At 37.9% G+C, this 16,044-nt stretch overlaps 1 protein-coding gene across 4 annotated transcripts in view; it reads left to right on the plus strand.

The window, feature by feature from the left end:
- The window catches only part of ASZ1 (ankyrin repeat, SAM and basic leucine zipper domain containing 1), a 53,408-nt gene extending 37,372 nt beyond the window's left edge, over window positions 1-16,036 (plus strand). For all 4 annotated transcript variants that reach the window (XM_088165452.1, XM_088165451.1, XM_014892153.2 and 1 more), the window contains 7 exons: window positions 125-237; window positions 3,148-3,223; window positions 3,578-3,634; window positions 8,383-8,495; window positions 13,093-13,198; window positions 13,609-13,722; window positions 15,507-16,036. In XM_088165452.1, coding sequence (XP_088021578.1) covers window positions 125-237; window positions 3,148-3,223; window positions 3,578-3,634; window positions 8,383-8,495; window positions 13,093-13,198; window positions 13,609-13,722; window positions 15,507-15,659 — 732 coding nt within the window. In that variant the 3' untranslated portion in view covers window positions 15,660-16,036. The remainder of the gene's footprint in view (window positions 1-124; window positions 238-3,147; window positions 3,224-3,577; window positions 3,635-8,382; window positions 8,496-13,092; window positions 13,199-13,608; window positions 13,723-15,506) is intronic.
- Window positions 16,037-16,044: the final 8 nt, after the last annotated feature.

The raw sequence follows: 16,044 nt of genomic DNA on the forward strand, positions 1-16,044 counted from the left end.
TGCTTTAGAGAAGTGGAAGATGTTTCATGTTGTCTGTAAGTAGTAATTGATTGTAATCTTACTCCCATATATTTTTTATGCATTTTGAGTTTTAATAATAATGAATTCATTTTGACTCTTCCAGATATTTAGTTTGCTCTCTTTGGCTGCAAATCACTTGCAAGGGAGATACCATAAAACAGTTGATCAAGAGGCTATCTGCAAATTTCTGACAGCTGTCTCTGACCACAGTGTTGGGTAAATACAGTTGTAGTGTAATTTTAGCTTATAAACATTCCTAAGAGATTGTATTTGTTCATATCAACGATTAAGTTGTTCTGATACATAATGTGTCTTGTTTGGAGTGCTACCAAGAGTCCACAGTAAGTATATTAATGTACTATCAATTTTTCAAGATTGCAAAGTTCCTTGGCAGTATAAACAAAAAGCCTGCTCTAGACTTTTCTTTCCTCTCATTTAGTATAAAGTACAGGAGAGGGTCCAATGTCACTTAGGTTCATTTCAGCTCTGTTGAATTTGTATGCTCCTCTGTTGCATACTTCTTGTTCTGTGCTTATCTTCATTTGATGCTAAATTTTTGATGCTTTCACTGAATGCCTATGTTCAGCTTCATTGCTACCAAGAAGAGCTATGCCCTTTTCTTTTTTCCTGAATCAGTTGCAGAGTTAAAATTAAGTATGAACAGCAGTTAAGCTCTGGAAGCTTCTGCAGAGTGTGCCCTGGCCCTGAGGCTCGAAGGTGCCCTATGCCTGAAATCAGCACCTGCTTCAGCAATTTTCAGAGATTCCTGATACAATTTTGTACAAGAACTTGACTAAGAAGTCCTCAGCAAATCATCGCTTGTGTCCTTCACCTGCGTGGTCTTAAAAAAAGATGGCTTGCAGTGCCCATAGTCTGTTCTTAGTGATCAGATTGCCTCTGCTGAGCCAGTCCTGCTGCATCTGGAATTCTCTAGTTTTGTAGCATTAGGCTGATGGGCTCATAGCAGTTCACAGTGAGGTAGTCTCAGACAGAGTACCTCAGGCGAAGCCTCACAAGATTCTGTTTTTAGAATCCTAGAATCATTTAGGTTGGAAAACAACGCCATTGAGGCCAACCCTTGACCAAACTCTGCCATGTCAACTAAACCTTAATGCTAAGCACCACGTCCAGTCATTTCTTGAACTCTTCTAGGGATGGTGACTCAAGCATCTCCTTGGGCAGCCTGTTTCAGTGCTTGACCACTCTTTCAGTGAAGAAATCCCTCCTGATATCCTGCCTGAACCTCCCTTGTGTCACCTCCCGTCCTGTTGCTAGTTGCCTAGGAGAAGAAGCCAACCCCCACCTGGCTACAGCCTCCTTTCAGGCAGTTGTAGAGTGATAAGGTCTCCCCGGAGCCTCCTTTTCCCCATGCTAAAGAACCCCAGCTCCCTCAGCTGCTCCTCAACAACTCACTCTCTAGACCCTTTTCCACCTCCATTGCCCTTCTCTGGACATGCTCAAGCTCCTCAGTGTCTTTCATGTAGTGAGGGGCCCAGAACTGGCCACAGAACTTGAGGTGTGGCCTCACCAGTGCTGAGTGCAGGGGGAAAATCTCTTCCCTAGTCATGCTGGCTGCACAATTTCTGATCAAGCCAGGATGTTATTGGCCTTCTTGGCTACCTAGGCACACACTGGCTCATACTCAGCTGTCTGTGAGCCCCCCAAGGTCCTTTTCTGCTGGCCTGCTTTCCAGACACTCTTCCCCCAGATGGTAGCAATGCATGGGGTTGTTATGACCAAAGGGCAGCACCCAGCACTTCACCTTATTGAACCTGATACCACTGGCTTTGGCCCATTAATCCTGCCTGTCCAGATCCCTCTGCAGAGCCTTGTAACCTTCTAGCAGATCAACATTCTCACCCTGCTTGATGTCATGTGTGAACTTCTTCAGGGTACCCTCAATCCCCTCGTTGGGGTCACCAATAAACTACTAAACAGGACTAGCCCCAACACGGAGCCCTGGGGAATGCTGCCAGCTGCATGTTACTCCATTCACCACCACTCTGTGGGCCTGGGCATGCAGCCAGTTTTTAACCCAGTGGGCTTCCAGCTTCTCCAGGAGAATGTTTTGGAACACGGTATTGGAGGCTTTACTGGAGTCCAGATAGACAGCATCCACAACCTTCCCTCGTATGTTAGGTGGGTCACATTGTCTTGAAAGGAGGTCATGTTGGTCTAGCACGACCTATCTTTCCTAAACCCATGCTGGCTGGGCCCGATTCCCTAGCTCCCCTGTGCCATCATGTGATGGCACTCAAGATGCTCCTTCAGTCTTCCTTCGGGGAAGAAGAGGCAGACATTCATTTCAGGGCCTTCAACATGACAGAGCAAATTATGCCATAACCCAGGATTTTGGCTAAAGATGTGTTGTAACAAATGCAGTAGTCCTTTCAAGATTTTGTCGGATTTACTCTTCCATTTAATTCTTTTTATTAGAGTTCATCTGTTTATTGAAAGCTGTTTAGCTATTTTTTCTCTTATACTTTTATATCCCTTGATAGAGTGGGGAATCAAAATTGATATTTCATATTTGTTTATAAATGTTGAACTCTGAATCTACAGTTCAGTGTTAACTACTTCTTCAGTCTACCTTCTGAACAGCAGTCTTCTGACAAGTTTCTTGATGGAGTAATTTCCACTGTCTTTAATTACAGACAGTCCTGTTTTCTTGATAATCTTTTTTGGCTTAACTGGAACTGAAAGGGTACCAGTTGTGGACTGAATCTAATTCATATGAATGTTATCTGATAAGAATACATAATTATCTTCCTTAACCCCACTTCCACATTTTTCAGGGTTTAGTGACCCAACTTTAAAGTTCATTTGGAATGGTTTGTGACTTAAAATAACCTTTATATATGAAAGTTATCCTCTTTGGGTTCAATTCAGCTTATTGGACAAAAAAGACATCTACAGAATTTTGATAGATAACTTGTATGCTTATAAGGTACTTCTGTCATCAGCAGATGTGTGCAACTTCAGTTTCCTCCCAAATGCTGTGTCTGGGGAGCTTTAACATTTTGTTATGGATGGCTTTTTTTTCCTTTTTTTTTTTCTTTTTTCAATTTTTTTTCTTTTTTTAATTTCCACAGTTTCTAACTCCAATCTCATTAATTATCTTTACAGTTCCTGTTCAGCTTTTCATGACATGGAAGTGTTTTTGCATGGCCTTGGTCTAGAACATATTAGAGAATTATTGAAGGTAATTTTATAGTATATTTGCTACCTGTGAAGTAATCCCTGAAAGCAAAATGCACCTACTGCATAATAAAGAAGTTATATTACCATTAATATATTAATTCAAATAAATTCCTTAAACAGAAATTTATTTATATAATGGGAAGTTAAACTGCAATCGACTAAATTGGATTTCTTGATTATGTGTGTTAGTCACAAGATTTGATGTTTCTAAATTAGAGAGATCTTTTATTGCTTCAGTGATGATGTTTTGTAGCTGGTTTTGTTCCTTTAAACTGAAGTAAAACAGGGAAGAAAATCAAGTCAAAACTTACTCTGAAATTCTTTGTGATGGCATAAACTCCTTTATTTTATACAGGAACAAGATATAGCTTTAAGACAACTTCTGACCATGCAAAAAGATGACTTAATACAGGTCAGTTTACTGCTTTAGAATTTAATTTTATTTTATCCTCTTTGTAAAATGTTTTTAATGTTGTAATTTCTTGTTATAAATACCTAACCTTGCAAGAATTCTTTCAGCATCTTCTGCAACTTCTTGAATTTTAATGTGAATATAGACAAGCTTTTTCTGAAGTATGTAATGTCACAGATCAATAAATGATCAGGAGTGAGCAGGAAATAGTTTAAATTTTAGTTGTTACCATCTTTAATTTTTAATTGTGATTTCTCTGAAGGGAAGTCACTGCTAGGATTAGCAGTAGATAATACGAAACAATTGCTTTAGATGTGGTCCTCCTTTGTGAGGTGGTAGTTTTTGTTGGAGGAAGAAGAGCTCTCTTACATTACAATTGCTTAAATTGTAGAATCTCGTATCCTGAGCAAGTCTATAAAATCTTAGGCCCCCCCTAAAAAAAGGGAGAAAAGAGAAGATTTTGTTTCTTAGAGTTTACTGCAGCTGGAAAGATTGGTCTTTTGCTGTTGCAAAGTTGGTCTATTGACTAAATGATGCATTATTAAAAGGCTTCAGTTCTCAGTTGAGATGTCGTGATTGCTTTTCTTTCTTTTTTGCTGGATTTTTTCCTGCCGGGAGTGAAAGGACTTTCTGTGCTTACAGGAAGATGCTATAATAAAATCCAGTTATAGGAGTCTCATTGGAACAGCGCAAGTACTTCAGGCTGCAGGATTCTTCTGAGCACTCTGTCCTGGGGAGCTTTGGAATCTCTGGTCTGGGATTCCAAAGACACCTCGTAAAAACACCTGCTTCAAGACTGCTCCATGCTACTGGTGCTAGCCATGTCCTTGGTGTCAGCTTTTTTTCTCCTAATCCTGGTACCAAGGAGGTGTGTGTTCTGGCAGCTGGATCCGATGTTGTGTTCCTTTAAAATGGATATCAACAAGGATTGTTTTGCTTGATGTTTTGTCTTGTAGTCAGTTTTTCTGTCAGAACTCACAAGTCATTCTGCATTCTCAGGGGGTGTTCATATAGGGAGCTTAGTCTATGAAGAGATTTTTAAGAGTTCATTTAGGTGTAAGACATGTCGGTGTGTTTTGATGTTACTGCTTTTCTGAAGCCTCAGGATCATTGGACAGCATCCTGGTGTCCTGGGATTTTTAGAGCTCTTAAGCCCCTATTGATAGTAGTTTTGGCCTTTAAGGAGATTCCTGTGGATTTCTTCTCATTACTGTGTGAGCTGCTGTGTTTGCAATGATTGCATTAAACTGTAAATCTGTCTGCGTGTATGATCATATTGATCACTTGCTTTGGCATTGTAGTTTTTGCTTGGTTTTGACCAGGAAACATTGGGGGAAGAGGAGAGAATTGTGGACTTCAGTGAATGGCTAAGCTTTATGGTTCCCTCTCCAAAGAGGTGTAATTTCTCTCAAAATCATTGCTTCTGTTTCAGTATTCTAAATTGTTTGAGACTCGCTATTATAAAAGCAAACAAAGCTTTGAGCAAACTGAAATAACTGCATGGATCAGCTGCTTCTACACAGGAAGATAATATCTGTAAGAATTTAATTGCTTTGTCTGTTAGCTTTGCGACAGCAGGAAACAGTTGCTCAAAAGTAAGTCATGCTTTGTGCATGGACATAAATTAATTAGTGAGTCTTCCGTTGAGAAGTTAAAAAATGGCATAACACTCCTGGCTTATTAGCACTTCATAAGTTATCCTAAATTCTTTATGCAGTCTAGTTTTAGAGCTCTGCTAACGGTTTCTCCCCACGCTGCTGATAGAACAAATCTAATCTGTTTCCTTGTAACTTCAGAGTTGAAAGTTTTTACTGTGATGGCAGACTTTCAGCTAACAGCGAACTGTTTTGAAGAACCTGGATCTTATTACTACAAAGATTAATGATGACCTCTGATGGATGCCTCTGAACCAAGCTGCTTTGTATCCAGAGAACTGGGGAGAAATCCTCTCATTAACATGATACGCTTTCCTCCATCAAACAATATAGGGAGATATTTTCTCTGTAAATATCTTTATCTGTATTTTACAACAGAGCCTAAACAGTGAGTCTTTCAAGCTGAAAGCTTGCATTCCTTAAGCTTATAAATGGTTCTATTCTGGAAAAAAATGTGTTCAGTATGCTGGGACATGTCTATTCAACATTTGGAGGTTTTTGTCTGCACTACTTAGGACACTCACATTTTTAATTTTGTTTTAAGCATTTTTCTCATAAGATAACAACAGAAGCAATTTTGCTTCTGGATGCATTTAGAACTAAAAAGGTTTCTTTCTTACATTTTATTTCGTTTAGAATAAGATAAATTGGTGTCTTGTTTTGAATTTGAGAATAATGAAAATTTCAAAATATAATCCAGTACTTTAACTACATAATTGGATAATTATCTGGTCTATGTACTTGTATATCACAGTTCCAGGACTCATTCCTCTGCTCTCAGTCCCTGGAAGAAGCATTTAATATTTGACAGAAATGTGTCACGTTATTAAAATCAGTGGTTACTTGGGCAGTTTGGGTTCACTGGTTTTATCTGTGCAGTATATCATCTTTCATATGTTGAGGCAGTCTTACTCCCTCTTGTCATGTCCATGCTGGAGTGAACTTCAGGCTTGGATTTTGAGGGGCTACTTTGTATGTATTTAAGTAAAGAATAAAATACATGTTCCTAGAGTTGATCTGGCTAAAATTGAGAGTGCTTATAGTCTGTTTTACAAATACAAGCAAATCATTGTGCAGCACTTGCACATTCTTAAGCGTAGCCACTTCATAATAATACTTGCATAATTTGGACTGCAGAGCACAAGTGAACCAATACCAACTTAAAAATTAATTTAGCCATCAAGAAGGTCTTACTGCACTGTGGTTGTTCCATGCATTCATTATTGCATGAACAGTCAGGTTCTGGGTCACTTCATGTTCTTGCAGAGATGGTCGAGAAATTGGGGAAGTAGTTTGGACTGATCAATCTGTCTCTTAAGTTCTGCACCTTTTACCACTAAATGCAGAATTAATGTGGTGGTAGAAGGCTTTATCTATCATGACATTTAGTATGTTCTTTACTTCCTGACACATATTTTCAAGATGTGGTGGTGCTCAGTGATCCTTTTGCAGAAGAACAAAATTAGGTTTTATTTCTAGGGGGAACAAAGTATGTCTTCCTGATATGCTGGTCAGAAAGCTGTATCCTGATTTTCTGGTTTCAGGAATGAGAAGGTGGAGTCAAAAGCAAAGGCAGTCTTCACAATAGTTCCTACTTTAAGCAAGATACTTCTAATTCCTCAAGAATAACTGCTATTGTAGAGGTCCACTTACTTGTTCATGATAAAATGATTGCTTTGTAAGCCTTAAAAAAGTATTAGTTCATACCAGATAGGGCTGGTATAGGAAACTCAGATCTTTCTATCTTAAGGCTGCTAGTGATATTTGCTAAAAAAACTTCAGTACAACTTATTCGGGGACCCATGGAAACCTATTAAAAACTCCAAAGTTCTTGACACCTGTAGTTAAATTCCCAATTCCCAATCTTGTTGGGAGTTTTCATTACTGAAGAACTTACTTGTCTATAAACTTAACATGCTTTCGAATGTTTAAAGGTACACTTGTGAGCCCATACTTGCTTGTTACCTCTAATTGGTGGAGAACCTGGAGGACAGTTTTATGCAGTTACAATGTGCAATGGGTGTCAGAACAATGGGTCTCAAAAAAAGCAGGCATTTCCCAAGGCACAACTCTTCCCTAGAATGTCAATCTGATGTGGTTATCAGCTGTTCATTCAAAATTCTTTCTGACAGAAATCCAGGAGACTGCAAACACTAACATCTTCCAGATTTCTGAGGGTCCAGAAGGTAACTTCAAGTCCTCAGAATCAGCGAGAGTCCCATATAGTCTAGGTTTGAAGACTCTGAGATCCTTGTTGCCTTAAATGCCAGAGTGGTCTGTTCCTGTTGAGTGAGGTACTCAGCTGGTCCCTTAGGAGCAAAGTCAAGAGGTTTTTCACTTGTGTTGAGGAGCATCTTAGGGCTGCTAACACCAGAAGTTCCTGCATTGCACACTAGCCTGTCAGATGAGCAAGGGAAATACTGAACGTGCCACAGAAGCATTTCTCTTTTAACAAATGAACTGTTCTTCTTCTTTAAGTGTTCTGCAAGAAAACTATCAGCCTAGGATTTAAATATGACTTAAAATTTAATCTGAGATACTTGATGGATAGCATAGCTGCCAGTGTTTTCTGTTCCAGGCATTACTTGGAGAATGTGTTACATTATAATGAATCTTTTATGTTTTCCTTCAGTTATAAAAGATGTCTTCCTGTAAAATTCTCCATTTGATACTGATTTCATAGTTTCCACTCTTTCTTTCTGAGTTAATGCTGTATCACCATCATGATGATTTGTTATCTTGCTGTCAGAGATGATTCAGATAATTCTGAAATAGAAAGCCTTATACCCTAACAAGACAGCGGTACTTAGGCAAACTGCTGTTATTTTTTTTAATAAACCCTGAACAGATTTTCTGGGTATCCTGTGAAGTTTCAGTTTGGCAGTTCCTCATCTCTTGTCATTTTGTTCTGCATTATTGAATATTTTCTGTGGTTTTATTTTTTCCTTTGTTGCTTACAGACATTGTAGCTAGTTGCAATTACTTTAAAAGAATTTCTTTTAAATCTTAATATTTAGAAGTTAGTGGAATGTGTTACTGTACTGCTATGTCTAGTATATTTAAATCATATTTGAAATTACTCTTTAAATTTAGATTGGCATTACAAATCCTGGAGATCAACAGAAACTCCTAGAAGCTATTAACGATCTGCAGGTGGAAGAAAAAAAATTTGGAGATGTCTCTGAAATTATGAAACTGGAATTGAGGTATTAATGGTATATCTAAGGAAATGGAAGTGAAATGTTAACTATTTAAGGTGACCATGTTGTTTTCTGTGGCTCAAAGATAAAGTTGTCTCACACCTTATCCCTCAGTGCATAATATTAATGAGAATATTCAAGCTAATGGATTATGAGAGCTGGTGGTGGGTGTGTTTTGCACAAAGAAAGTTGGGAGCATAAACAAGGTAGGCTCTGTTAGTCTTCCAGTCAAATCTGTCTGATTGTAAGATGCAGTTTTAAAAAGTGCAGCAGGGAGAGATGCATATTGCTTCTGGATAGGCCTTTAATTTTCAACTCTTAAAATAATACCTTGTGCATGTGTATCTTAAATCATAAATGCTACTTCTGTTCAGATTCCAGATTTTTTCATTGTTTTTCTCTTCCAATGGAAGCAATTTTAACCGGCTTCTAAATATATCATTTTTTATCTTAATGATTAAGCAATTTACAAGCTATTTCCCTTATCATAGATTATATGTATCAGTACATTTTTAAGGAAAATTTTTTAAGAAAGTGTAACTCTTTCAGACTCCCATTCCAACTTGATATTTTTTTCCCATTATAGTATTAAGACATCAGCTTCACAATATCTCTCATACTTTTAGTGTAGTCTTGTGCAGTACCATGGAAGCCAGGCCTGAGCTGAGAGATGCATTCCTCAGCAACCTTATTAAACTTAATAAGTTCCCTAAGCCCTGCTAGAGCACTCCACATCCAGCACAAAATGAAGAATGAAGGATATAGTGAGTACAAAGGAGCCTTAAGATTTCTTAAATCTCTTATCCTTTATGTGTAAGTACATTTATTTTACTGGAAGACACACTAGACCTCAATTTAAATTCCATGCTCATATCTTTCCTCTTCTTAGTTCACAATCTTACAGAAGTATAGCTACTAAAAATAGATTAGATAGTAAGGGTTCAGTTCCTCTTTGAAGTGTGTGTATCTCCCTCTTAACTAGCTGTGCTGATACTCTTAAAGAGATCCCTTCCCTCTCCAAAATACTGCGGAGAGCTTTCTATACTATTTGAATGCTGTAAGGCTGGAGTCCCTGTTAATTATGTTGTTTATTGGCCCAAAGAATGTTCTTGGGTTCAAATTCAATCTGTACGTGCCTCCATGCTTTGGAGGCAGCTGAATTGCACTGACACTGTGCATCAGTCATGTCATGATGTGATTCTGCCACATCTTGTCTTTAGAGTCCCATTTCCATGAGACTCTCCAGTATGTATTCTACTCCCAACCAGTCATTCATACACTGATTGCTGCCCATTGCTGGTGCATGAAATTCAGCAAGGCCAATTGCAGTGTCCTAGGTCAGGGCAGTCCCAAGCACAAGTACAGGCTGGACACAGAATGGATTGAGAGGAGCCCTGAAGAGATTTACTTGGTAGTGTTGGTTGACAAGAATCATAGAGACACAGAATATCTTGAGTTGGAAGGGACCCACAAGGATCATCAAATTCTACTCCCAGAAGAAACTCAACATGACCCAACAAATGTGCACTTGCACCTCAGAAAGCCAAACATATCCTGGGCTGCATCAAAAGAGAAGTGGCCAGCAGGTTGGAAGGGGATTCTAGTCTCATGACATTCCACCTGGACTACTGCAACCAGCTCCAAGACCCCAGCATAAGAAGGACATCAGCCTGGAGGGAGTTCAGAGGAGGGCCACAAAGATGACCGAGGAGGCTGGAGCACCAGTCCTATGAAGACAGGCTGAGAGACTTGAGGGTGTTCAGCCTGAAGGAGAGAAGACTGTAGGGAGACTTTAGAGAGAGCTGAAAGGGGCCTGCCAGAGAGCTGGAGAAAGACTGTTCACAAGGGCATGTAGTGATAGGACAAGGAAGAATGGCTTCAAACTGATGGGAGGGCTGGTTTAGATGGGATGTAAGAAAGAAATTCTCTGCTGTGAAGGTGGTGGGATATTAGAGTGAATTGCCCAGAAATCTGTGGATGTCCCATTCCTAGAAGTGTTCAAGGGCAGGTTGGATGGGACTTTCAGCAACCTAGTCTAGTGAAAGGTGTCCCTATCCATGGCAGATGGAATGGAACTAAACGATCTGTAAGGTCCCTTCCAAGCCAAACTATTCTATGATTCTGTAATTCTCCATCAAAACAACTGTGTACTTTCAAAACAGAATCCTGCAAATGTGTGCATGGGCTGCAATACTGAAGAGCTAAACTTCCAGCGTGCAGGAGGATATAAACCAGCGTGATATGGATACACCATAAAAACAGCATCTGAGACATTTGTATTAAAATAGAGACTTTGCTGCTGAGCTGAGGTGGTAGACCAGGAATCTGTTAGGTGCCTTTTAAATGGATATTGACTCTTCAGCAAGCGAAAATTAGCTACCATTTAAGGGGACTTTGCCCAGTTTAAGCTTTATGCATTTTTATGTTAAAATGTATGCTTTTTTAGATTATTCCGCAGTAGTGTTTATTACATACATTCAAGCAGAGCAGCCTAAAAATTTGAATAGAGAGAGTAAGTAGAGAAGTGTCAAAAAAAATCCATTCACTGTGTGTGGCCAAATACAGTGAAATACCCCTGCAATATCTGGTGCAGTCTCACACATCGGTGGTATACCTTATTCCTAGTATAGTGTGGGGTTTAGATCATACATAGTTCTCAAAACTAGAAAATAATTGATTGATTAAAGATGGAAGTACACAAAATATGACAGCACTTCAGTTATGGCAAGCACTGCATAGTTTTCTAGAAAATTGTCTGACATGTATTCTAGGCATCTGACCTTTAGACCAAAATCTTAGGCTATGTTTACATGCTATTATATAAAGATTTTACTTCCCACTTGTTCAAAGTCATTCTCTGAGAAGGAGAATCAGTCATTAAGTCATAGAAAAACTAACATAGTAGAAAATCTTGAACTGATTGATTATAAACTTACGGAGTGTCTAGCACTGTTTAGCCACTGATGTTTTGACAGCCGTTAATTCTTTTTTGAAGTGATAATTTTTTGAAAACTTTATTTCCATTTCTAAATATAAGAGCATGTCACCACAACCTACTGGTTGTGGTAAAATTCTATGAAAATGGGGAGTTTTTAAGCACTATGGTGTAGTGAAGTAATATGATAGAATAAATATTTTTCTTTCCCCCCCCTTAATTCAAGACCATGACATACTTTAAATTTGGTTATCTTTCTAAGTAGAAGAAAATATTTGTGATTATGGCTTGACTATAGTAATGTGGGAGAAGCTTTCAGACTGTCTCCAGATGTTTAATGTTTGAGCTCTTTACCTGAAATATTCAGTTGAATTGCATTGTTCTGAAACAAGCAGTAGTTTATTTTATAAAAACAAACTAATAGGCTTTTGTACTTCCCCATTTTCATGAAAACCATGTGCAGTATTGGTTTTAAACCTCCAGCGCACCTATTAATGCTTCTATATGTTTCTGTTCTAAATATTAAAGTCTTAACAGTTCAGCACTGTTGCAAATCATAGATGTCCTGAGCAGTGGCAAAAATTTTACTCACGAATGATCCTGTGCCCAAAATTGAAAGAAAACACTCTATGGCCTAAATTCCATCTTCATTTAGATACTTGCACTGCATTGGTGTGTAGCTTAGTTTAGCTGTTTGATAAATTTTGTGGATACCTTTCTGCCTTCAGAAGCAAGAAGCAAGTGGTGTGAGTATGTTGCATTTAGTTTTAATAGCACATTGCCTAGGGAGGAATGTTGGAGTCTGAATTAGTTTATTCAGATCTTATGCATCTGCAGAACAGGAGTTTCTGCAGTAGGAACTGGTAATTGTCTCTTGTTTTGGCCCTGCCTGTTATTCACCCAAATAGCTTAGAGCTAGCAGAAACTTTCTATAGGAGATGCAGACACTTCTCAGGAGTTTCAGGATCTGAGAGCTTACTCAGTAAAAATAATTGGATCATCTTCTTCCTTGCCTTCTTTCCCTCTTCCTGGTGAGTGGCAACAAATTTCTGGCCAGCATAATGACTTATGACTAAAGTTGAGTCAGTGTCATGTGGCAGCTCTAGAAACTTAAAGCTGAAAATAATCTGTTCAATTTTTCTATCCTTCTTTCCACTTCTTGGAGACATGGGTCATAATAATTTTGAGAGTTGTCTTCCTGCTTGTATTTGAGCACCAAGTAAAAATTTTCTTCAAAATAGATAACATCAGATATTTTAGGCTCTGAGGTATATGTTTCCAGATCCAAGGGCCAAGCCAGTATTACTGAATTCTTATTTTCTTCAACTCTGTTGGAGACTAAATGACCCTAAACTTAGTCATTTCAGTCCTAGCTCCAAAGCTAGGACTGAAGCTCAAAAATGTAAGCTGCAGGTCAGAAATATTGTCCTTCCAAAATAAGGCAGGAGAGAGAGGGGACGGGACAAACAAGGGGTGAGGGGAAAAGCCCAACTTGTTAAGAAGTTAAATGTCTTTACCTACTCGCTTTTAAAATTATACTGGGTTTTTTGTATGCATGAAACTGCATGTCTAACTCAGTAGCCAATGTCAAAAAATCCATATGTAATATTCGACTTACAAAAAGTTACAGCATTTGACAAATAACAAAATACCATTTTATTTTTCTAGTGAAGATGAATTACTCAAGTTTCTTCAGAAGTTGAATAAAGAGTGTAGTAAGCTGATCATTCCTGTGCAGACCATGAATAACCATTTCCTCAAAAATTCTCACAAGGTATTTAACCAAACAGAAGATTGATTTAGAGTACCTTATTCCATCTTACAAAATAAAAACTATGAATATTCATCAACCTTCTTGGTTATTATGTAGTTATAAAGCTGTCCAATGCTCTTTCTCTAGAGGATATTTCTTAAAAATAATTTATTTCAAAGAGTTAGCCCACACAACTAAAGGAGATAGATTTGTTTCTTCATGTTTCTACTGATAGGAGAGTTAAGGAGAGAAAAGTTTCCAATACAGGCTGCTAGGGAATAGTAGCTTGTTGTGCATAAATAAATTAAAACCCAGCATAAATGCAGTTATAAACCTTTTATGGCGCTGTCTTTTGTGATACATTAACTGTAGAATATTAAATTATAATCTACAATTATGTAATTATGGCAAATAACTATAATTATTAACAGATGGTCCTGCAGTGGGCACCGACTGAATGTTATATTGAAGTCTGCAAAGACGTGATTTGCAGTGTTAAAAAGTTGGGAGAAGAGGTTGGCAAACTGAAGGACCTCGTGGTGGAGGTGGGTGTGTGTGAGTGAGGCTGTTAAATAATGTGTACAAGTTTCTGATGCAACCTCAAATGTGACATCCGTCAGGAAAATGTTTCCTACCTTGGTCTGCCAAAGGCTGTTTAGCCTTAGCTTGGACATTGCATCAGTCTCTCCTCCTTCCACCTTTGCATGGACAGAATGAGAAATAATTTCTAATATTCCATGGCAGTGTGGAGAATCTCCAAAAGAAAGCACAGTCTACCTTTTTCTTTCTACTGCATGAAGGAATTAATTGGAATATATCCCTGTGCTCTTGGACAACCACTGTGGCATAGACGCCGTGCTGAATACTTACACTCTTACTTTTTAATTAAGGAATCTTTTGTTTGGAATTATTGACTCAAAAGGAAGATACTAAGGTTTTATGGATTGAATGGGAGGCATCCCAGATAACTCTGCAGAGTGACAAAAGAAGAGGGTGGGAGAGGTCAAGGCTAGATGTTAGCACCACATCAGTCATTCTCAAACCAACACAGTGACACTCTCTTGTCAGATGGGGTCATTTTAAGTAATAGGCTGGTAAAATGAACGGCCGCTGGGGTAGGGTAAATGGAGCATCAGTGTCAGAAAGGAATCTGTTGCTGAACGAAGCCATGTGGAACTCAGACCTTGAGTATAATGCTACTAATGCAATTTCCTGTAGTTTAAGTAAATTTAATGTAATATAACAGCCTTCTCCCAATAAATCACTTAACACCAAATATATTAAGAGGTGGCGACTGTGGCAAAGAACTTACCAGCTATTTATTCTTTTTTCGCATATCCAATCATCAATTGTGTATGTATTTGCCTCCTATATATGCAGGCCAGTTGTAAGGGCTGGGAGGGTTCCAAGTGCAGTGCCACTTGACTTTATCTGTACATAAGGTTTTGTAGCTGTCAGGATGAAGCATAGTGTCTTTGTATCCTGGGTAAAACAGTCTTCTAATTACTTCAAAAATGCAGATCCTTCTTTTTAATCCTGTTACATTTTATGAATTTCACTTATGAATACTTTAATGCAAAATATTTTTGTGCTACTTAATTTATGATGGAGCACTTTTGAGTATAGAGCACCCAAGCATATATTATGAATGTGTGAATCTAAGTGAAACAGTTAAACTTCTTACATAAAATGTTTGTATAAATTCCCTTGAAGTCCTCAGTACTATTTGCTAAGCTGTCATGACAAGGCTTTGCCAGCAGTACATGTCTGTAGCATATAATTTTTGAAAGTACAGTAAATGAGAGGGCCTTCCAAGCAAGCGTTGTGAACTAAGGTAGGAAATCAGAATCTAACCCTGCTGTCCTTTATGACAAAGCTCCACTCAGGTTCAGCATGTATTTGAGAAGGCACTTGTACTTTCCGCTCGCCCTTTAATTCCAAGAAAGTAATCTGTTACATGTTTAACTTCCTTTTTAAATAAACAGGTTTTTTTAGTAATTAAATGGCAGAAGTTCTAGTTAAAACATTTGACAGTTGGAGTTCAGTTGTTTTGTTATTAGATTTTTGTAGCATCTTATAATGGCAGTGTTTTACTCCTGAGTAATTAAGTTTATAAATGTTTTTCTAATGTATGTTACATAATGATTGAACATCAGATAAGATGAACGTTTACGTACATTTATTTCAAATTAAGCAAGACAGAGAGAAGTAATATCAATCCTAGATGCTTGCAGATTCTTAGGACTGGGTACTTAATAATCTACTTAAGAAGCTTTCATGCTAACTTTTTTTTTTTCCACTTCTTACATGGATTTAACATCTGTCCCAGTATGACGAGAAGAATAAACCTAACCAAGTGAAACTTCCGGGAAAAGCAGCCACCTTGGAAAAAAGATTAGTAAAAATGGGAGTGGTAACATTGCTTGGATTTGGTTTTTTCTTATTTGTAATTAAATTAGTAGCTAAGAGAACTCGAATTTAAGTTTAGTGCTGTTTCTCATCATATCTGCAGTATTTGTATCTAGTAGGTACTTTGATCTAAACATGAAGTTATTAAAAATTAAAACTGTTACTTATGAGTATCTTAGGGTTTTGTTTTGAAATTCATTGTTGATATAGAATGTAGGTCTAAAATCTTGTCAAAGCTGCTTTTCTGATTTTGACATAAAACTGTGATTATTTCTTAATGATTATTAGTTTCGGTTTTTTACTTTTACCTGTTCAGAGGTGAACATAATCAAATTCTGATTATATATCACGTTTGTGTTTAAGATTGTAATGCAGATATGTTTTGGGGTTAGGGGAGGGTTTAAAATATTTTAAGTATCACTTTCAATTTTATGTTGATAAAATTCTTTTCTCTTGCA

The sequence above is a fragment of the Sturnus vulgaris genome, chromosome 5 (genome assembly GCF_052056855.1).
Source record: "Sturnus vulgaris isolate bStuVul1 chromosome 5, bStuVul1.hap1, whole genome shotgun sequence".
NCBI lineage: Eukaryota > Metazoa > Chordata > Aves > Passeriformes > Sturnidae > Sturnus > Sturnus vulgaris.